General features: G+C 37.9%; 1 protein-coding gene across 2 annotated transcripts in view; it reads right to left on the reverse strand.

Annotated features, from left to right (window-relative positions):
- Positions 1–24,381, reverse strand: part of PLCB1 (phospholipase C beta 1) — a 374,348-nt gene that overhangs the window by 149,459 nt on the left and 200,508 nt on the right. For both annotated transcript variants that reach the window (XM_061989255.1, XM_061989256.1), the window contains exon 4: positions 1,099–1,239. In XM_061989255.1, the coding sequence (XP_061845239.1) occupies positions 1,099–1,239 (141 nt within the window). The remainder of the gene's footprint in view (positions 1–1,098; positions 1,240–24,381) is intronic.

The following is a 24,381-nucleotide window of genomic DNA, read 5'->3' on the forward strand; positions in this document are numbered from 1 at the left end:
TTCATGTCAAAGAAATGTTGGAAAATGTGTTTCTTCCAAATTGGCTAATGTAGATTAACACACACCCTTCTAGCCTAAGGCTTTCATCCTATGACCTCTTTTTTAACCTGGTCTGACCATCCTTGTGGTCTTTCAGGTGACAAAATAACTCTTTACTCTTGTTAAATAAGAGCAGTCTACAGAGACACTATCTTTTTAGTGCAATCTACTGGACACAAGGATAAAAGCTGTATAAAGGTGCATTCTGTATGTGGTAACATGGAGGCTGCCATCAGCCTATCTACATAGATGGCAGTGGAAAGAGGAGTAGCTTCTGAACATCACTTTGGGATGGATAAGTCAAAGAGCTCCCACTTTACTGAACACAACTGAGCCACACAGAAGATGGAAGAAGGGAAAAAACACAACATACACAAAACTAAATCACAAGTTACTTGTCACAGACAACTATGTTTCACATGGTGTGTTGGACAAGTGGACTGTACACATGCATGGAAAATACTTTGCTAAGGTAATGACACCAGCTTCACAATTCTTATTAAAGGTTATCAGGACACAAGATGCAATGGTTAAAATTAATCTTTAAACACGAGCAGAAACAGTCATGTAAGATAAATTAGATGTCTAACTGTTGACATATTGAGTACACAAAGTAAAGTTGGAGATTCCTACTACTCTGGGAATATGGGCCAGCCTTAAATAGTCAACCATTTGGTCAACAAACAATCTCATAGACGATCCATAATTTGCTCACAATTGTAACAGGCATAAAAGGGTGATAACTTCTGAAAGGTGCTGGTATGTGCTTTGAGAGTCACAGTATGCACAGTAAAACATACCATGATTTTCACAATGCTTGTTTGGGCTTTACAGGCAATGTTGTGAAGATGAGCACATATATCAGAGGCATAAACTTTGCTGATTAAGCTACCAAAAAAATATATCGTTGCACATTTCTCCTTGGGTACTGAGCAGCACAGCTCTGTAACAGAACTGAGGTTCTCTTCACAGCAGTCTCCATTTTTCTCTCATCCATATCTCCAAACAGTACTTTAAATAAACATTAATTTTTATAAGACACAGATGAATGTAGGTTACCTTTGCTATATCCTCTTGGAACGCCACCAAGTTCAAGTATGATATATTGACCAGGTCTGGACCGTAGACAACAGTTATCATTCGGTTTTCCAGCCGGCCTCCGAGGTTCCCAGCATCCAACAGTTCGCGCAGTTTGGGGTCCTGTAGGCAAAGACATAATGAAACAGCTCAAAACCTTTTGCATATTAAAATAGGCATATTAAAATATTTGAACCTTGAAAACTTGTTCTGTTTGACCATTTTAAATGTGATGGTGCTAGGTCTGATACACTTAACTATTCCTTAAAGTATTTAATGTTATTAACCTAGAATAAAATCACTACTGTGAATCTTTCAAAGCCTTTGAGCTCTGTGTTGGTACAGTACAGACTAAAAGCTGTCCAGTTGATGGCTACACACTCCTCAGTTATTCTGCCTCAGAAGTTAAGCATACATCAACTGTTTTGCCTGTCAAAATAGCACCATCTGTACAAAGGCTACTGGCCTCAAGACATTCTCTATTATTTCTATCAATTTTAGATAAAGCTTGAAATGAGGACTTCATTTTTCTAAAGGAACTAAGGAAACCCTCCAGATTGAACTGCCTCAAACACTATGAAATTAATAATGGAATTCTGGTGGTGTCCTCCTCTCTCTCCACTTTGACAAGGTTCAGTATTATTGGAATTATGCAATATGTTTAATTTATATTTAGTTGTTAGTCCTTTTTTTTCAGCTTCATAGACAATACTGAATCATAGAATTGTTTAGGTTGGAAAAGACCTTTCAGATCACTAAATCCAACCATTAACTCAGCATTGCCACAGCTACCACTAAACCATGTCCCCAACTGTCACATCTACATGGGTCTTGAACACCTCCAGTGACCGTGACTCTTCAACATCGCTACGCAGCCTGTTCCAGTGCTTGATACAGAAATGACCATGTAACAATTCAGTGAAGGAAAGATATCTTCAATAATATTTATCAGCTAATGATAGCCTGAACCTCAGTGTCACTGGTAGCATAAGCACATGAGACAAAAAATCAGGTTATTTTGTAAACTCCACAAGTTTCTATTAGGCTGCAGCATTTCCAGGAAAGGCACTCAATGTTTTTCAAGTGAAGAAAACTGCTTGGTCTTTGGCCTCAAGAAAAACTTTATAAAGGCAAAGAGAGATAAAAAGGAGCTCTGCATGACTGATTTCAAGCCTTTGAACAGGGTCAGCACGATTTGAAAGTGTGGGCTTCTTAAAAGGCAAGATTTTTCAGTTTGGCACCAATACTAAAAAATGGCCAGCAAAGAGCATCACTATGGCATGACAGAATCTGTGTAGGAATCAGTGGGCTGCCCAGGGAGGTGGTGGAGTCTCCATCCCTAGAGATATTCAAAAGACACATAGTAGAGGTGCTGAGGGTAGAGGTTTGGTTTAGTGATGGGTTTGGCAGTGTGAAGTGAGTGGTTGGACTTGAGGATCTTAAAGGTCTTTTCAAGCACAATGATTCTAAGATTCTATGAAAACTCACAAAAAGATACACTGCAGTTTATATTTCACTCTCACATGAACCTTTTCCCCCATTTAGTGGTTATTGTACACTTAATATTTAGTAATTTTGGAGTAAAAATCTACATTTCCACTGACTGATACAAATTAAATTTACTGTAGCAGTAAGCCCAAGATGACAAAAAAGGCCATTTTTTTCATGGATCTTGCAGCAAATCCTCTAACAGGAAGACCTCAGTGAAAAAGGGCATCTCCCAATTGGTATCATATCTGCTTGTAGCCAATGGAGTTATGCATATATTCACCAAATACTTCACAAGGTTTAAGAAAGCATTTTAAAGTATGGTATATTAACAGAAAAGAAAGTACAAGGCTGTCTATCATACAATGCTGAGCCTCATTAAATACTGGGTATGATGGCAAGTGTTGCAGGAAAACAGACAGAATAATCCTATTTGAGGGCTCTGCAAAGAAGGAATATGATTGTGCTCTGAGACAAAGATGATTTCATGGGTAAACAAGTTAATGACAGGCTTTCACATAAGAGAGAAAACAGAAGAGTGATATAAAAATAGCAGTTGCATTCCAGAGATGAGGATTTGAGGAGAAAGGCATGGTATAATTTATATCTAGGAGAAAAGCTAGAGAAATGCCCTGAAGATGCGAAGTTAGTGATGGTGTATTACTGGATGGGTTATTTTCTCTTTTATTTACAGGCTGAATGCTATAAAGCTTTGTTTAAAACCCCTGGAGACGAGAATTCATCTCCTTTTTACTCTTTATTGTTTCAAACTCAAAATCAGACTAATAAACGCTTCTGCTGAAGGGCCTGTCTGGGAGGAGCATCGTTCTTGCTGAACTCCAACTGAACAGGAACTTGTTGTTCCTTTCTTCCTTTCCCTGGCTGAACCTCTTGCTTGCAGTTTCACTGTTGGTGATTAAGTGCAATCGTATCAACAAGAGGCAAAATAACCTTTTTCCTTTATATTTATAGTCTACAGGGTGTCTCTGATGGATCATACTCTAATTTGTTCAAGATACACATTAAACATGCATCCCAGAATAAAAAAAGAAATATATTTGAGATGGGATATTTTGTCAAAGCAAATTCATCCAAAGAGAAGTTATCTGGGACCGGCTCAGCAAGGCTTTTACAAGTGCAGAGTAAGTGGACAATCAGGCAATGTGTAAATGAATGTAGTCTTCCAAATCACTGGATTTTTCTCCCAGTTTTAAAGGCAAGAAATTAGACAGACCATCCATCCTCTTTGGGTTGCTGGGTTTGGATGGATGAGTTAAATGTGGAATTCTTGTATTGTCTCTAAGACTTAGTCTAACAAAGTTGGAAGCAGACAGTCTGGAACACGCAATCTGTCTGCTGTCCTGCACTTCTTACTCAAGCAGACACACCGTGTATCCTGGGTCATCTCAGTGTAACCTGCAATGTGTTCTGCAGAATTCCAATAGATATTTTTATTTTAAGTTCAGTCAAAGAGAATAATTTTGATATTAACAGGATTCACTCCCTTTTTGACCCCTGCCATGGGCGTATTTGCCCCTTAAGGGTGACAGATGCATTTGCACTTGTCAGTGCCATCTCAGCCCTTAGCTGATGATCCAGGTCATATTATTTGGTCCTTAAATCTAAAGTCCTCCAACTCGGATATCAAAGCACTCTGTCAACTCTTCATATTCCTCATGAACAGCTCTGCTCCTTTATTTCCACACTTAGCTGCAAACACTACTAAGGAGATGAGCAATATATCCTCTATCAAAATCCCAAAGACTACCAAAGCTCTATGCATCAAAGCTCTTAAAAATGTCAGCAAGTTTTCCTGTGGAGATGATAGGAAAGCACATGGGGAAAAAAAAATCAAGCAGCAAGACCAAATTTAGCTTCTCTTATGCAAATTGGATTATTTTGATTTTGATAATGCCATTTTGAGGAACGAGACTGAAAGTCTGCTGCTGTTTGGAGTTGCATTTGATATACTGGCTCACAAGCCAACAGACTAGCTTTTGGCGTAAGCTCTTTGCTAGACTGGGGACTTATGAACATACTGAGTTCTCTGAGAGACATTCAGAAGAATTATAGCTATTGAATATTGATTACTGTAATTCTTGAACACTTGAGCTTCTGAAGCTCTATCATATCAGAGAACATGCTCAATAAATAGCAGGTTATTGACAATGCCCACATAACTCATTGTCATTCACCTCCCCATCCCACAGGAGGTGTGAGGAAGGGGAATGAGGGCTGTGTTGGGCTTTGCTGCCAGCTGGGCTGGAATCTGACAAGGTGTCAACTTGTTATTTCCCTTCCACTAACGTCTAGCAGAAGCTTCAGCTCAAGGACTGGAGTTGCCCAAAGACTTGCCATGTTTCTGATGGGACCTCTCTGGGATTGAAGGGCTGACAGATTCCCAGGGGGAGATGTAAAATGGCAAACACAGAGGAGGGGATAAATGGAATATTGGCAGCACAAACAGCTTTAGAATCCAGTGAAGATCACTGGATGTGACGTCAAACCAAGGCAAGAGTTGGCCAGAGGACTATTTGCTCTTTTGGTAAAAAGCCTTCCTTACTTGGATCTGCTGTCTTGACAAAACTATCAAAACAAAATATACCTTAACTAAATCCAAACCAAAATCAGAAAACAGAACGAATTAGCTGGAAATATTAATAAAATAATAAAAGCTTATGGAATTCCTACAGCTTTTATGAACAAATAGTGGGAAATTGTGTTTTGTTAGAAACTAGGATCTTGTAGACAGACAAATGAAACAAGATTTCAAAAAGTCTTCCAAAACTTTCTGCTGTTGTGTTTTCCTCCTGCTGGAAATCATAAAAATTATGTAAACTTCAAGAGGCTGCTCAGTTACATAAATATCACTGTAAGTCTGCTTTCAGATGTGCTTGGTGTTATTAAAATGTAGCTCTTCACACTGAAATCCCAACTAGCCTGTACCCCACACACTACAGTAAATGCCACACCATCTTTTAATAGTATCTCCACCTCTTGAAACTTTTTTCCCTGAAAACTTGCAACACACCATCTGTCTGTGAAAATTTTCTGGGTTTTTAATACTTTGCCAAACATGTATAAAAGGTTGCCATGCAGCTCAGTAAAACTCAAACACTGATTTAAACATACCAAGAGGCAGCAGGTCAGCCAAAGTTTCACCTCATACAGAAAGCACTCCCTTTTGTTACTAAATGTTTCTCAAAGTTGCAGCAACAGGAACAGGTAAAGATATAGGCCTCAAAGAGGTCCTCCAAAAAGCAGATGTCTTTAAAAAACCAACCAAAACTCCCGCCAAACCCTCTACAAACTTAGTGTTTATCAGCTCTTCTAATTACTTCTGTCAATCTGTCTTGAGATTTCCAAATGTTTTCTGTTTCTGGTACTAAATACAGACCATATTGCTTGCTTTAAAACTGCATATAACGAAGCAAAAGTTCTTTTCAGTGAAGCAGGGTTGGACAGAATTATACATTTTGCTGTAGATTTTTAAATTGTATTACATAGCTATAAGAGCACTTCAGAATTCCCTAGACTCTATACCAGTTTCCCAAATTGTTATGTTAAGATTTCCAAGTATTGAAAACTGCATTTATATTTTTCTAGCACTTTATATATCCCAGGAGAAAGGAGAAGAGAGAGAAAAAAGCGTCATTAGACAGTTACATATGCAGAGTTTTCAAGGAAGCCCTCAAGTTTGTGCTTAATTTAAATGAAGAACCTTGCTAACATAGGACCTTACATTGTGACTCTGTTGAATGCAAAACTCCCACAGATTTTCTTCAAATAGAACAATGTCTTATCTTTAGGAATGCCTTATCGCAGAGTGTTTATCAACAAAAATGTATATACATACAAATATATATAGAAAAAGAGAGAGAGCATGTACATCTCATATATTTGACCCAGATTTCAAAATACCAGATCTTAACACTTTAAGCACCAGGTAACTTGCTGTTTTAGAAACAGGATAAATAAGAAATGCTGTCTCTTAAAGTCCGATCGCTCACCCCTACGTCTAGCTATGCCTCTCAAGCTCCAGTTCTGCTGAAGTGAGCCAACTCAACTCCACAATGCAAGCTGCCCAGCACAGAAGACCAAATAAGGGCAGGAATTGCTTCCTAATACTCTGGTGAAATGATTATGTACCCTCTGCGGTAGCTAAAGTTCTGATCTGCAAGACTTCTTGGGTCCATGATGATACTCAAGAGTTGTTTCCTATGTTTCTGCAAGTTAAGTACCTCATCTGCTCCAGTCACTCCATCTGCATCTACAGTCAAGCAAGACGGAAAGCACCTCCCTAGGCAGGTATTTTCCCATGTCAGAGAGGAATAAATTACCTACCTGGTACTCTGTTCTCTGCCTAGGGACCACATGTGGCGCAGGCACAAGCCATTTACAGGAGATGTCTAACTTCTGCAGTTGTAAAAACCTCACAGCAAAAGCCACAGCCCAAACCTGTCTTTGCAAAGGGACCAGCACCCTGCATTGTATGTCTCTTAAGCAGATGTGACCAGCTGCAGTGCCCCAGTGTGACTCTTAGAAGCAAAACGCTCTCAATAACTGGCTTAAATATGGATTTCAAAGCTGGTTCAAATACCCTGTCACATATCACCTAGCAACAGTACAGGACTAAAAACTTCCCATCAAGTGGATTGACAGACTTATCTTTCAAAGAAACACATTTTTCTTCTGTCTCTCCTTCACTTGTTGAGACTAAAGTCAAAACTATCAAGTTCATCTTTCAGCAGTCCCTTTCATTGGTTTTAGAGAATGTCCACACGTGGGAATCCCACCTACAAAACTCAGTGACAGGATTTTGTCTGTTTTCCTTGATGACACTCATGTGAAATGAATATGCTCCAATTACTACATCAAAGATACTCAAAACAGTCTTCTCCAAACTCTCTTTTCTATTATTACACAGAACTCACAGGAAGTTTGATATTCAAATAAATTGATATATATCAAGTATCCCTTACCAAATTTGTTATCTTTAAGCCAGAAATACATTTAGTCCAAGAAAGATAAAAAGTGTTCTATAGTTCCAGTACAAAGTGCAGCAGATCAATGAATGACCAAAGTATTTATAAATACTTTGAAATTTTTTCTCATTTCTAGAGTTTCAGAATAGATGTCAAATTGTATGTGACAGCACCACAGCTCCCCATGCACAGAAATAGAATCAGTATCTTGTTCAAGCACCAGAGACATCAAGACATTATTCTTCTGCAAAAGGGTGTTTCTTAAAAAATTATTCTGAATAACCTGAAGTGGTTTTAAGCTGACCATCTGCTCAGTTAATACAGTGGAATATTTCTACAGCATAAGAGATATTAGTAAACATGATATTAGTAAAAGAGATCAGAAGTGCTTTAGATAAAGAATCAGTCCCTGGGGAAGGTTTATCTGAGACAGCCACTGACTTCTAGGACGGATCTTGTTTGGTATATGCAGCAAATCTTAATGCCTCAGATGCAACTAAAATCCAAGGGCTATTCTTCCCACGGAAATGATCAGGGATGAAAAGACACCATAAATCATGCATCAAGCAATCAATCCTGATTAACTCAGTGAAACACTTATTCCAGAACAATTGCTTTTCCCAAAATAGCTTAATCCAATTCTATGCTTGAAGCCTGAACATCAATACATCAAGTTTATCAGGAATAGCTTATGAAGAACAGTAAAGCTACTTCTATGATGTAAAACTTCTGAGGAAGAGAGAATATGTTCCTGTATAAACCATACTTTTATTTAGTAGAGACATAAAAAGTAAGGAAATGTATACCTGTATGAATTATATTTAACCTTGTAAAGGAGACAAGCGTGTCAACACACATGTTCAAATATAGTTCTGAGTTCTGAGAATGTGGGATGAATGAAAAAATGTCATGTTGCTTTACTACAATAACCACAGGGCAAGACACGGGATATGTGAAAATATAACACGTTATTAATCAGTACTTTTATAATACTTATGGATGGCCAAAAAACTTGTGGAGTATTATCTAGGTTGACCTGCTTCTGCAGGGGGGTTGGACTACATGATCTCTAAAGATCCCTTCCAACCCCTACCATTCTATGATTATGTCAGCAAGGAGGTGAAGGGAACAGAATGCATCCTTAGTAAGCTCGCAGACAACATCAAGCTGAAGGGAGCTGCTGGAGAGCAAGGCTGAAAGGTGCCTTTGAACCTACAATTTTCTATGACAACATGTACTAGATGTGACCCTCTGGTGACAACAGTATAAAAAACTTACTGCATCAGCATAAGCTTTGCCAAAGATGCTATTTCTCTTTATATCATAAAATCAGATGGACTTCTGGGGAAAAGGAGAGATAAATCCAAATGATGTCAACTTCAGTGCTGTATTTGGTGAAAACAGGATTTTCCATATAATACAGGGAGAATGAACTGTTTGTGCTAAGAAAAAAGCCCAGGGACAAAAATACAGCCAACTCATTCCTCTTTTTCTGACCTTTCCAACAGCTCAAGTGATCCAAATCCAGTTTCCCTAGCTCTCTCGTGACAGAAGATCAAGCAAATATTCAGCCTGAGTATTTGTTTGGTTCTCCTTCTTAATGTTCCTACTTCTCAGGTCGATTTTTTTTCATGGTTCATGGTATTTAAGTTTTAGATTGGTTGCAAGGCCATGTGCTCTAACAAAAAGCAAGAGACGGCAGAAGTCATGTCAGTAAAACCAGAGGTAAAACTGGTGGCTTTTTTCACTCCTTTTGAATGTGGTTGTGATTAACATGAAAGGACTTTATATCTCACAGTTTAATTTAAATGACAATTTAAAAGGTGAAATGTCTACAAGCTACAACCATGCACAATCTTCCTCTAGAAGTTTTCTACCTCACAAACATTTTTATCAGTTTTTGCTAGGTGCAGATGGTTTGTTATTTTTCAAAATGACCTTAAAGCACACACATTTCCTTTCACTGCTTTTCCTTTCTCAAGATACTTTGAGATTTGGTTCAATATAATTTTAAAAGGAGCAAGGAAGAGATAGCAGAGAAAAGAAACTTCTCTCATTTTCATGTTGCTTTTGTTAACTCATTTTCTTTGGTCTGTATGAGAATATCAGAACTGTAAAAGTCTCAGAATGACATGATTTCTATAGCGGCTTGCAGAGCACGTAAGGGCAGGAAGAGCTGGAACAGCAGCTTAATTTTCAGTTATCTATAAATCTTGTATTCATTGTTCTTCCAATTCTGAATTGGTGCATAGAGTTGTTTTAATGGAGTTACTTCAGAGGTTGAGGTACAATCAGCTATTCATTTCAACATCGTTTGTAAGAATCTAAGATGCATGGAATGAGCTGTATGAGAGGTACTGCATGAATGCCCACTCCATTTTTTTGAGTGCTCCATGAGGGTTGGAGTACAATTGCTTGCATTTTAATGCTATTTTTTTTTTTAGCTGGTGGAGGTATGTACATCCAGACAGTCTGTAATGCTGACTACACCAACTACCCACCCCATATAAAAATAACAGATGAAACACGGGAAGCTATAACTGAAACCATCTGAGTAACGAGTTGTTTATTATTGCAACGCTTCAGACACATTCATCAAGAGGAAAAAAGAAGAAAAAAAACCCACATTTTTTGGCCATGTTGGCATTATTTTGTTCTGTCTTCCCTATTTATGAGGCATGTTTTGTTATCATTGCTTTCAATTACAAAGTTATATGGGATGCTTACTGCTAAAGGCTTCAATTTACCTGATTTTAATGGTTACAAATACTTGCTATTCCTGTTACCTTTAAGTATTTAATTCTAGGAAACGCATTTGCAGTATAGCAAATTAAAATAAACCACTTCAGTGATGATGCACCGACAGCCATAATTTTTTGCTTCTTGGCCTATACCAGATACTAAGCTTCCACAAATCAGACTGTGAGCTTACAGCAGACTCTTAATGGCACATCTATTTAACTACCATCAACGACAACTTCTCATGCACTAGTGCTTGTCACAAACCCCTCACTACATCTTATTACATATCAATAACAATAATTCAGAAACAGAAGTACATTTAGGCTCTTGACATTTGAAAATTGGTGCAAAATTAGGCAACAAACACAGATGAGCTTATTTCCTGCAGATCTCAGTGGATCTGGTCCCAGCTCATGGTGACTGTCCAAGTTAATGGGAATCAAAGCCAGAGAACCACAAAGGCAAGGGAGTGCTCAGTAGTTGAATGGTGCCTTAACTCTGAAAACATAATGACAACCACCAAATCAGCTAAAAAAACCCATGACAAAATCATACAGCAGATGACGTTGCTTCAGATGGTAAAGAGAGGAAATAATGTATAATTAAACCAAGTTAAGATTGCTTTTAAAAAAATTGGTTAGCTTCAATTTACTCCAGGTCTTTTGCAAGTACATTTTAACTTTATATAAATACTTCAAGGAAAAAGACTAGAAATAGATTTCTGTTTTAGAAGACAACATGACTGCTGAAAAAACCTGAAATCTACAAGCGGTATGAGTAAGAACTATGAATATGTCTTTTTTGGCTGAGGAGAGAAAACAATGTATAAATGCAGAAACTGGATTTAGGTGGTTGTATGACATTCATACTGCTGCCTGTGAAAGTAAAGGAAACATGTTCAGTCATTGCTAGAGAAAGAACATCCAAACACCAAAGTCTTTGTCAAGCAGCTGCACACAGAAGGAATTCTTCAAGGGATGCCACAGACATTATTTCAAGCAAATGGTTTTGTACTCCATGGTTTTGAGAAATAATAGTTGAAGAGGATATAAAAAGGATGGCTGGATCAAATTGAAATCAGACTCTAAGAAGAAAATAACATCAACTTGGAGAATGGTCTTGATGGAAATTCCAACTACTTTTTAGTTCTGAGTAGCCAAACACTGTGCAAATACAAAGACAAGGATGATGAAAAATCAGTGCAAGAAGGAAATGCTGGAATTATCCCCCCTGCAAAAACAGACTATATGGTATGAGCTCCACATGAAGAAAAAATCAGATGCAGACATTTGGTGAAGTGAGTAGCTTTATGCATCTTGATTATTCACATGTGTTACAGAAGCAAAGTTCGCTCATAAATAACATATGTCTGCCTATACATCTGCAGATACACAGTATTAAGACAACTACATTCAGAAATAGTGTCAGCAAGAAAATCCAACTTGCTGCTACATCTTCTCCATTACTATTATTTATTCTTATGGTTCACGGGAAAAGCACCAGGGGCAATAGCTGTTGCTCTTCAAAAAGCAGACAACACTCAGTGAACACCTCTTCAGTTAAAAACACAATTGTATCCTTGATATTTGTCGATGTCTCTTTCCCATTGTGGTAATAATTCAACAGCACTTTGGGAAAGTGCAAGAATATTCACCACCTCTAAATGCCACATGATTTTGTGAACTCTGAAATCCCTCATCTAAGTATCAACACCAGCTGATGCACTGAAATTAAGACAGAACCGGAATTCTGCATTAACTCACTTCCTTAACGACTCTCCTCAAATTCAAAGAGGGTAACACGGATTTAAAACAGCTGAGAAAGGGTAAAAATTGGCAGAGGAAGTTTGATAGTTATTAATGATTTTTAAACGTGCCTCGTACAAATCATGGCAGCTTGCAAAGAACTCAATTTCTTACATTTAGAAGGTGGATCAGCACTTCTCTTCCTAATATCACTTGCTAAGTGCCAGAAAGACTTCTAGTTATCCAAGAATTTAATGAACTACATCCAACAATTTAAGGCTGTTTCATTTAGATAAGAGGCTTTGCAACTTAAAGGATAAAACAGCCTTCAAGGCAGTGGGAAATAAAACATGTTTTGATGTGTATAAACTACTCAAGCAGTTAGTTAATTTGAAAAGTCACATTTCAAACTTGGCACAGAGGCTACAGACCGGAAACGTACACAGGAGGCTGGAAAGTCCTGCAAAAACTCCAGGCCATGCTTTGTGCTCCTCCTTTTGCCACACAGAAGCCCCTGTGGAGTATTTGACTGAATAAAACGATGCACTCTAAGGTTTGACCAAAATAAATCTGAAAGGTTATGAATGCTTTTTGAAAAGGGAATTACAAATATTTTGTGCACATAAGATTATGGCACTGAGGGTACACTTGATCCAGTTGGATCCTTTCCAACACATGCTTGGAAAAACAAATAGTTACAAAAAACAAATAGTTACAATGCAGGCACTTTGGAAAGGAATATTCTGCAAATATGAAAATATCCTAGATGTCACTTCCTAAGACCAACATCATTTGACACTGTGGCTTTTAAAGTACGGTTTGCACAGAGACGTATCTTAAGCAGACACTAACTTGAAGACAGAATTTAACAGCTTCTCTAAAATATTTCTGTTGCTCAGCTATTTTAAAACAGTAGCCTGCTGCTTTTATTTTCTTTTTTTTAAATCCAGTCTTATCAGACAAACGAACTGCTTGAAGCATTTGTCCACAGAAAGCAATACTCAAAGGCAAATGATCCCTTCAACACGAACCAGTGAGGTGCAAGATCGGACCACACTCACAACAGGAATGCTAGTCTGTAGATGATTTAACAAGATATTTAAATACATCAAATGTGCCCTTTGCTGTAGAGGACCTCTGCATTTCTGAAACACTCTTTTGTCTCTCTAGCTAAGGCAGGGAGTTGTTGTATTTGTAGTGCAAAGCCAAGTTCAACAATGATCAACTGCCAGCAAGCAGCAGAAGAGACGAAGATCAGCTAAAAGTGCAGCAACTGTAGGAAGACTGATGAAGCCACAGTTTAGACTGAAGCTGAAAGGTTTTAGATCAGTCAGTCACGGAATAAGATGTGCAGTTAAATCCCTGATGATGCCACTTACTAAAATCGGTTATCCACAACTGCTTCTACGTCAAACAGGCTGTAGGATCAAGCAAAGACAACTCCACCCTGCCTCCAACAGTAATTGGAATTCAGCTCTACCACACTGCTCTTATGTTTGACAGCACACATTATTACAATGTGTTAACACATTGCCTTTCTTGAGTTCTTTCTTTACCTCCTTTTTTCCATATCCTTTAGCAGGAAATAAGGAAACAAAACACAAAACCTGGACATCTCCCGTGATAAGAGGTAAAAAATACTGCATGTCGGTGTCTTCATTTCCTCCCTCTCTAAATTGAATTTTTCTCTCTTTTGCCTCTCAAAGTCTACTGAACTTCATTTTTCTCGTGTTCCTGTCAACAGCTCTTGCCTCACTGGAGGTGTTAACACAGAAGTCTTTTTTACTGTAAAACGTTTTCAGAACAAGAAATAAACGCATGCTTCATACTTATACATCTACATAGACTCTGAAGTGATAAAGCATATAACCTCATTGCATTAATAGGAAGAGAGTTAAGTCTTCCCCTTTCCTGCATGACTAGGTAGCTTAAGGTGTTACTTTGAAAAGGCAAAAGAACCCCTCTCCATGATGTTGGCTTACAGTAGGAGTATGATTCTGTTGTAGTACAGCACATAAGAAGTGTGGTGTTTTGTATTTTATTTGTAACTACAGAAAGCCTAAGGAAACTTTCTCTCATTTTATGTTACACTTAACTTTTCAAGGGAGATTTATTATAGAAAACTGAATCCCAATAGTACTTTGAAAAACTCTCCTAAGTCTGTGAAATGAGATCTTTACAGGCCTTGCTAACAAAGACACTTGGAAGGGCAGTGACTCCCATCTGCTAACATATGCACTGTGGGTGATATATCCCATGAACAAACCAACCCCCTACAGATGAAAATCTTGCGTGTAATAGATTAATATTGTAAGTAGTGAAATCAATAGTGTTTGGAGTCGGTCTGAATGCTTAAATTAATGACTCCTCAAAAGACCGGTAATACAAGGCTACATGGCACATGCTGGCACCAACCTGAGACTGAGTAATACAGGGTCAAAGTCACCCAGAGGCCTTTTTTTGTCCCTTTCCAAACCATTCAGATATTCAACTAGCTGAGGAATTGTTTTATCTGTTTGTTTGGCTTTCTTTTTAAATAAAAAAGACCTAAATTTGTGTCTTTGGCAATCCAAAATACTTTAGGAATATTGTCTATTATTTCTATAATAAATAATAAAATATTCACATATTTATATGTATATAACATCATTTGGCACTATGATCTGGTTTTAATCTTTCCACACTGTGGTGGTGCTTGTGGCGTCTGCCCTTTCTTTAAGTGTTTTTTAAGTGGTTACTCACTTTGCAAGCACAAGTTACAACAGGGAGTAAACTCTCAGTAAATTTTTCAATGTCTATTTTGATTTGGATTTTAATCCTGTCTGATAACTAAGCTACTAAAGGAAGGGAATAACAATATGCCTTCAAAGACGGCTAAACGTAAAAGTAAGTTACTATTTAGGCAGAAAGAGAAGTACAGCCTTACACCTTCCCTGGGAGAAACACTGTGCCCAATAAAACAGTGAATGGAAGTATGCTTGAGCAAAGTTTTGGGCATAATTCCCAGAAGAAATTTATTTCTGGCTTACCAAGGTTCTAGTGTGTTTTTTAAAACAGGCTACTGAATAGGTATGAATCTCCTGAATGGTATGAAACTCACTGGAGAGACATGAAACTTGTAAACTTCAGTGGATGTCACCTACCCAGATATCTGACCTACTGAGTCTTTTTAACTGCAGTTCTAATGAGATGATGGAGTAGCTTGTCCAAAATCAAACCACAACGAAATAGGAAAAAGAGAAACCACCCAACCTGCCACCACTGGTATTTTCAGCATTAACACAAAAGAACAGAAAAATTTAAATTATAACAAAGAAAACTTTAATTATAGAAAGTTAGAACAATTGACACAAACTTACTACTGCCCCCAGACCAGTTTGCTGTCGTCCACTTCAGCAAACACATCCTAATGTCACAGATTCAGCTTCCTGAATTTCCATCATTAACCTGGCAGGTTACAGCTGAATCTGAGATGGCCTTGCTTTGCTAGCCCTAAATAACATGGAATTTCCATGTTCTTCTATCTTTGCTCACCCTTCAAAAACTCTAGAAACTTGACATCTTTTCTTCTTTTTTTTTTTTATAACATGCCTGGCTTGTCATTCTCTGAAAACAAGTGTAGTACAGCGAATGTGATTCAGCTGTCTAAAGGGCAATTGCATGCAGTACCAACGTCACTCCTCACGGCAACTGCAGGATCAACTCTCCCTGCAATCCATAAAGCTGCTGTGTTGCCTCATTGGATGGTCTCAGAGAAAAGTGATATCCAGGAAAAAGAAATTAAAAATAATAGTTAATTAGCAAATATTTCTTTTGTTTTAAAATAGATCTTTCTTACTTTTAAAAAAGCACTTTCTAATGGTAAATCTACAGCAATCCAAGATGCATTTTTGAGAAGAGAATTGGGGCAGTTTTTGCCTCAGTGCCTGACTCTTTTCTACCATCACTTTTCAAGCCATTTGAATTTTTGTTTGCTTCCTCTATCTGTGAAACATATGTAACAATACCTATGTCCTCTGTCAAGGGTCCTGTAATCTATAAAGCTGGAAAATGTTGTCTAAGCTCTTGATTTGTTCGGTACCTTCCAATGAAAAGCTCCACTCCTCTGGACAGATCTAAAGTGCAAAACATCTAACATCATAATATCCTCCTTTGTCTTCCTGACAGTGCCTTATCTCAAACTCCTTTCCTTTCTTTAGGTTTCATTCTTTGGATTTTACTGAGGGATATGGTTTAGTTTAGTGATGGGTTTGGCAGTATGATAAGCCACTGCAGAAGGAAGCATGCTGACTTCATGAGAAGGGAAAAGAAACTAATGGACTGATCTCAGCTAATTCTGTGAAAAGGAGACAACTGAAATCTTGCACTTTGAAAAACCAGGAAAAGAAAAATAATCTTGAACATATCAACATGAGTTCTTAGCTGCTTCTCTTGAGACTTCCAAAAAGATCCTTTCCAGGCACTTAATAAAGGTTGTTTCAAATGAAAAAACAGGAAAAACAAGTCCCTATTTTTTAAAAGCTCCGAGTAGCTCAACATGCTTTTTCCCCAGATCAAGTGTCAGCAGCAGTTGAGCAAATACCTGACCATAGAATATTTTATTAGATCAACTGTCAGGCAAGTTCTCTTTTGCTTTTAAAAAACCTCAAAACACAGCCACACATAAAAACTGGAAAAAAGAAATGCAAAATAGAAGGGACTTTTCTAGGGACTTTTCTATGAAGATTGCTTTAAAATGCTTCCAAATACTACATTAATGCCATTAATGGAAGCACTATGCAAGTAGATTTAAGAGATGCTGAATATAACATATAAATATAGCCTCTGAGTATAAGATATAAATATAGCCTAGGGATTGGCTGACCACCTGTGGTGTGAGAAGCCCACACTGAAAATCATATCCATCTACCTTCTGATTCATTTTGCTGTGCCTAGACAGAAGTGGTATAAAACATTTACAAGGTAATGCAGAAAAAATTACAGTATACAATGTCAATTTAAAGCTTTGCTCAAAAAGCAGCTTAATGATTAGTATGCCATGTCGCTGGAGTTCAGCATGCACTAAAGGACAGCCCTGGGGTTCACCTCGTCCTCCTGACACCCAAGCCATCAGGACAGAAGGGCTGTTGGAGCCCATCACTGCTTCTCCCTTGCCTACAGGTTTCAAAGCAAGGAAATGCTCTTAAATTCCACCTTGCAGTTACAGGGGACATAGGTGTGGGGTGCCCAGCTGTCCTGCAGAACAGGGATGGCTTTAGGACACCAGTTCTAGTGACATCCAGATGTTGTACATGAAGATGTGATGCCATCCCACTCAGTGAATTGCAAGGGCTTCTTGTGTTCCTGTCTCATATTCAGGACTTCTGTGTAGCACCTGAGGGACTGTAAGAATAAAAAGAGTATGTGGGAAGAACTATGTTGGTATTCTTTCAAAAATGAAGCTGTACAATGGGGAACAAACTGCATTAGCGCTTGCTTTTGTGAATAATCCCATTGATTTTAACATGAAAGTCTGAATGAGTAAGACCACATTCACATGACAACAAAGAAAAGCAGATGCCCATGGAATACAGGAAGAGTTAGGTAGGTGTGAGCCACTTTAATGTGATGTTCTTAGAATATAATACTCATGGGGCAATTGCTTCACACCGACGCAAGAGTAATTAGGCAACACTGAATCAAGCCATGAAGCAAAATGTCTGCCCCTTCCTCCTCTTGCTTTAGTGGTGCTGATTTCTCTTGTGGTCCTTAGTGGGAGTTTTGCAGAAGAATGAGTCCAGAACAAGGTAAAGTATAACGGGCTGCAGCTTACCCCTAAATTTCTAGTCTAACTCTTGCTGCTGGTGCGAGCTGTGCACACACCCAGGCTGTAACCAGCAAAACACTGAAGCAGATGTTTAACTGAAGTACCTGAAGAGTCCTGTGAAAATCTGTGTACTGCAGATTCACCAGATATTCAGAAATTCCACTTTGGGTTTGGAGTTTTTTTGGTTTTGTTTAGAAGGACAATAATGATATTTACATTTGCTGCAAGAACTCTTTCTACTTCCAGTGTGGCTTGAATGGGCTTTCATACAAAGAAAACCTCTTTTTTTCCCCCTTATTTAATGTTCCTGTTTCTGACAGATTTCTTTTGCAACGGTGTGACATTTTAATATGGGCTTAGGAAAAAAGAAATGCTATTTAGAGAAGGGTATATATCATTTCTGTAAGAGCTCCGATTGAAAAAGAACTGAAAAGAAGCCCTTAAAATCTTTGAAGAATTGTATTGCCCAGGTACAAAATACTGAGAAAACTGATTAATTTTCAGGCAGTAGAAGAAACAAGTAAGTGACTTTGATATTTGTAAGACGATGTCACTTGCTTTTCCCTTTCCAAGCCTAATTTTAAATATTCCTATTTGAAAGTAGCAAGCAGCCACTGCAGGTATTTAGACACAAAGAAGGAGGCATTTCGTAAACAAAACAGAAAGGTTTTCTGTTAACCCACATGGTGTCTGGGGAGAAAGCAGTGGAAAAGAGGATGGGGAGGATAGCTCAGATGCCTGAAAGAGTTTTGCAATTAAGACATTTTCAAGTCTAATTTTTTAATAGAATCAACCTGACTCATAAACCTGAGACCCAGACCTGCTCTCACCAGGGGTTTGTTCTTGGAATTAATACAGGCCATCTTCTAGAACAAGAGAAACAATGTTTAAGAGAGATTAATTTTTATAGAAGATGTCATTTCTTCACTAAGAGTCAAGAATGTGGCCGGTATACTTTTTGGGCAGAAAAGAAATGGTATACATAGAAGACTACTGACAAGATACTAGTGACTATAAAGAATTCTCTAAGGAGGGTTTTCAGAAACTAAGGGCTGTGAGGCTAAACCTGTGTCCCTAATTCACATCCTTCCAAGTCTCAATACTGAAATACCACAAATATTAGCTCTGACTCGTTGGTAAAATTTTAACTTAACAGGGCAGGACCTGTCTCCATGGGCTTCCACTGACCCTCAGTCTCCCTGAAACTGTGTGGAAGCAAAGGAGAACCTTTGCTCTGCAATTACTGGGGTGTCATCTAGGCTTAACCTGCGCAGCCCTTCAATCACCTGAGAGTCTTTCCCATCTGACTGGAACTTTTCTGCCCATTATGTTTTCGGTATCATTACTTTTGGCATATACTTTGACATCTTATGAGACCAGCTTACTGTCTACGTATTTATCTACGAGTCTCATTTAGGCCTTTGTATTGTTGACTTCATGTTTGTGTATTTTAATTGAAACACCACATACTCAGAGAAATCTGTAATGGGAAAATCCAGGCAGGATGGCTCACATCAAATATAATTATACCCATATCTGCACACTTTCAAAATACAGAAGGAATACACCTGTCATGCAGCTGGGTGGAGACTTCTCTCACTAGCTCTGACATTCATTTCTTTCCAGGTACATCAGCTTTTATATACACAGTATCTGCCAAAAGGTATTGATTTTTAAATTCATTTTGTGAGAAAAAAACAGTAACATCTTAGATAACATCATCATCTATGATATCAGGGACATGATAAGCATTAGAAAGCTTTTAGGGTAGTATTTCTTCTCTATTTTTTTTTCCCCCCCTCCTAAGACTTTCCTACTCAGTGCTGTGTTTCAGTTCTCTTTCAAATTTCTTTCAAGAGCCATCACACATTTCATTTGCCTGTTTCAGCCCATGTGGCTCTCACTATATTCTGTCTTCTGTGAATTTCTGCAGCTGACATCCTTAACTTTCTTTGGTTGCAAGGAAAATTAAAAGTACACCATTTGATCTGCCTACATATGCTATAGTTTTCCTTGAGCCTGTTAGGGTATAATAGCTTGGCCTTTATTTGCTGTTAACAGGCTTATAATTCTTCTTGATAAAATAACGCAGTGTTTGTTCAGCTCTGCAAAATAGAAACAGATAAAAAAGCAGGCTAAAGGAGTTATGTGTAGAGCTATTAAATGGAATCAAGATGAGTTCAGCAACCAAATGCTTCTAGTCAGTATCAGATTAAACTAGTATATTCACTGAAGTTCTAAAAGGAGAATATGAACTTTAAAGTACATCAAAGTATATCAAGTTGTTAGAATATTATGTACTATTATTTATCCATGTGTTACTGCATCTCTTTGTTTAATACTGTTCTAGCTCCATATTCACAACACTGTCAGCCCCAAGTATTTAAAAGCCACGAGTCACCTCCCTTTTAAAGTAGGTACCTACTTAATATTATTATTGCTATTGCTGTTATTAAAAAAGCCTGGATGATTACCTTGGGCTCAATGTTTCGCTTCTGGATAGCTAAATTATGGGAAATGAACTTAATTTTGTGAAAACATATGGGTAACAACTGAGGTTCTCAAATGTTTCATGATCACAGGAACTTTAAGACACAAAGTAACTTTTGTCTGGACCAATTTGCAGATCAGAAATATACACATACCTGCACCATTTTTATTCCTACTTACTGAAGACACTGATCAGGAAAGTCAAATATGAATACCAAATGGGAAAAAATTAGGTAATACATACCCTGAGGAGCAAACACTGGTAATTTTTTTGCAGCTTTTTTACTGCAATTACTTGCTGTTCAGATTCTGCACAGAGACATTTGGGGATCCATCCCAAAATTCTGTCTGTTCTGGGGTTGCTTTTGACATCTTACAGAAGTGCTGCTTTTTCTACACGTGCAACAGCAAAGATCTATTAAGTAATATGTGTGTAATTTAGTCTGTCAAAGGCAATTCAAAGGCCTCTGTGGTGTAAGAAACTGCACTAAAACTAAGCTGTGGAACTCCTCATTAGACAGTCCATAACATAACCACAAGAAAACTTTTCATTCAGTAAACCATATGTCCCTAAAAATATCTGGCCTACTACCAATTTATACAAGGTGCAGTTCTCAAGCTTTCTTACACACCAATTATACCTCCATTGTACTCTAATCTTGTATTTTTAGCAATGAATGCATCCATACAGAAAGCTGATTAACTTCTCATCGGCATCTGGCACAGCAAAGGCTATTCTTTTACAGGTAGGCTAAAGCTGACTCTTGATATTTTTTTTTTATCCAGCAAAAATGCTCCAGTGATCAGTACAGGAATATTTGTCCTGCACACAGTATTGTTCTCGTGTTAACATTCTGCTGTATCTTGAGATCATAGTGTAAGAATACATTTAAACTCCTGAATGGTGAAAAGGTTTTCTGCAAAGTCTGCAGGCTGCCTCCCTTCCCTTTGGCAGGATGCCTTTGCATTTGATTGCTATTTTATAAATACTAAAGCGTCTGTCCAGCTGTTGCTAAACACATTCCTGAGGCAATTGAGAAATAGAAAAAGAAGTATCTCAGGATTAAACTGAAGTATTTTAACTCTCCCTTTCGTTAGAAAACATAAATATGTTATGCCCTCAAAGCCTATGGAAATCTGAATGGATTATTTTCTTCTGTTGTCTTTCTTCTTCCCCTCCGAAAATCTTAGCAGTGATGACCCTCATGACTATTTTACCGGGCAACTCAGAACAGATCTCTTAGAAGGGTTTCAATACCAAGCTGGTGTCACACGAATTCGAATGCAAATGCAGGGATGGTTACAGCTCCTCAGGCAGCTGCTCTATCTGCTTCTGTTCAAGCCTGCATTATTTCTATATTCCTGATCTCTGCAGCCTCCCATGGCATGAATGTGTGAGCTATCTGGCAGGACTGACAGCATGGGTAAAACTGCTACAGCTCATGCAGAGTCCCTCTAGATGAAGAAGAATGATGAAATGAGTATCTGGGTCATTATAGCCGAATTGTTTTTGCAAGCACTTCCCACCCTGCAAGCCACACTTGTCAAAGTTTTCACCACTGATGAGGAATGTTTGGTCAAAATGTTTGCCTTTGTCAATGCTGCTCTCTTAGCAATGTCTGGACATTTAACACAAATTTCTAAACCACAAAAAGCTAAAAAGGAAACAGAAATTTCTATTTCTCCAAATAGAATTTCACAAGAAACTATCACAAATAAATAAAGCAGAGAAGCAGTCAGGGTTAAAACCAGAAAGATCAAACAAATTCCCTTAATTAAAGAAGTTAAGACAGATTGAGATGTCAAAAGAATACATTATTTTTAATATATTTTTCCAGCACAGGTAGAAGAAGCTTTGGACAATGGAGTCTTTTATGTATATGTAAATATCTGACAGTATTTACAAAATAACTTGCCACAGTAGTTGAGCTGATTATATAATTTCCATGTTTGTTTGGTTTGTTTTTTGGGGTTTGGTTTTTTTGTTGATTTGTTGTGGTTTGGTTTTTACTTTTGGGGTTTAGGTTCCCTTTAGAATATTTTATCTTTATTTTCAAGGCACTTCCATTCCCTTCAATTTCTACCAAAAATCTATCACAATGTCTATGTGTTCTGGAGAATTTTCAAATATCATGTCATGATAGAAATGACAGAGATTTTACTAGAGAAATTTCATACACTGCCATGCTCTAAGAGTAGAAATTACAGTGTAAGATCCTAAGAAAGGCTTCCTGTTGAATTCAGGCCAAAAGTCAGCAATCAAAACACTTTAACATATTAATCCTAAACTTCAGCATTTGTAGTAATGTCTAATTCAAGCCACCATACTTTTGACACAGCTTCTTTATTGCTCTTATGGGTTAAACAGTGTTATTGATGTCAGTAACCCAACAGCTCTCACTGACATCAAATAAGGTAAATCGAGCAGCTGTACTGAAACAGGTTGGTGTCTATACAGTCACCTTAATGTGAACCTATTTACATATGGATTATTGCCTAGACTGATAGTTGCTTCTTTGTACATACTTTGCCAAAACTAAAATCCTGGATTCCCCTGGCATCACACCTAACCAACTCCAAGGAGAAATGGAAAAGATGACAGGAAGAGAAAGCTTCTCAAGTAGGCTGATAACAGTTCCCGAAGGAGCTATGAAAAGTGTACTTACTGCTGTATTTATATGGCTAGTTTTCCCATTTCATGTTGGTCAAGAGATACTTCTGCCTCTAGGCAATCATGTGGATGGCACAGCCTGTGCAAAGCTTGTAGGCTTCTGTCAACACACCTGCACGCTTGCTCATGGGCTCTGAAGACTATCAAGAGCATAACATGTACCTCTGCTTCCAAAAGACTTCTGGCTTTACATTGAGATCAAGCTGCCTAATAAGCAGGCTCTAGTCAACAACCCTCAAAAAATCTACATCAAAATCATCAGCTGTTTAATCTATGGAATCACAAATGCCTCAGCTTAGATCTCTCCTCAACTGCCAGTTTACAAAATCCTTGCTATCAGAAGCTATCTTGCTGCCACAAAAAAAAAATCCCAACAAAACAACAACAAATCCAAACCAATCAACCAAACTCCATTTCCTGAAAGAAATCATTGGCTTTTTTCACGTTTCAGTAGTTCACGGGTTGGGAGTTCACTTTCCTTTGCATCTTGCACAGTCTCTCACACAGAGTTAAAGGACAGCGACATTTCCAACTGCAGAGAAGTGATAAATTATGTGGTAAATTATAAGTAGTACAAATGATACATAATAAAACCATAAGCCATCAAGAGCAATGATGAGATTACTAGCATGGAAAACTAATGGTTGACAATCCAATTTGTACTTGGAAAAGTGCACCATTTATATACAACTTGCCATCACTAACATAACTCTGTCTCCTACAGTCAGTAAACCATCCTCTAGTTTCACCCCAGATACTCCAGTTCTGGCAATCCTGTCCCCACATAGAGGTGCCTCCCCTGTCAGATCACCTACAATTGATGGCTGGTTAGCAGCTTTCTGAAGGCAGGAAAAAAACAGACAATACTTTTTTGTTGTTTTTTCAACAAAGTAGATAAAATTTGTTCATCTGAGTGAAAATGAATGCACGTTTTTGGAAGTTTTTATTAATTTCAAATGTCTTTTATTTGTTTTTTTAATAGTTTATTCTTTAAAGTCGTGCAATGCTCTTACTGTGTGATTGCATCCTAATCCATGATTATATTAACCACACTTTAAGCAACAAGGACATACCCTACTTTTTCCAAGTTTACAAATCCACTTCTATTTTAGCCTTGTAACTTAATTCACAACTTGCCAATCTCATGTTCATTTCACTTAAATGCTACATCCTGTAAAATGCAAGCAAACATATTGGCATCATACCTGACTGCAGAAATTGCCTCTCAGGGATTTTTATATCAAAAGCTTTGTCCTTGGATTTAGCAGTAGCATGATGTTCCCATGATACATGAAGCTTGAGTCTTCACACTTAATGCTTCACCAGATTTCCAAGCTG

The sequence above is a fragment of the Colius striatus genome, chromosome 2, assembly GCF_028858725.1.
Source record: "Colius striatus isolate bColStr4 chromosome 2, bColStr4.1.hap1, whole genome shotgun sequence".
In the NCBI taxonomy this organism is placed as follows: Eukaryota; Metazoa; Chordata; class Aves; order Coliiformes; family Coliidae; genus Colius; species Colius striatus.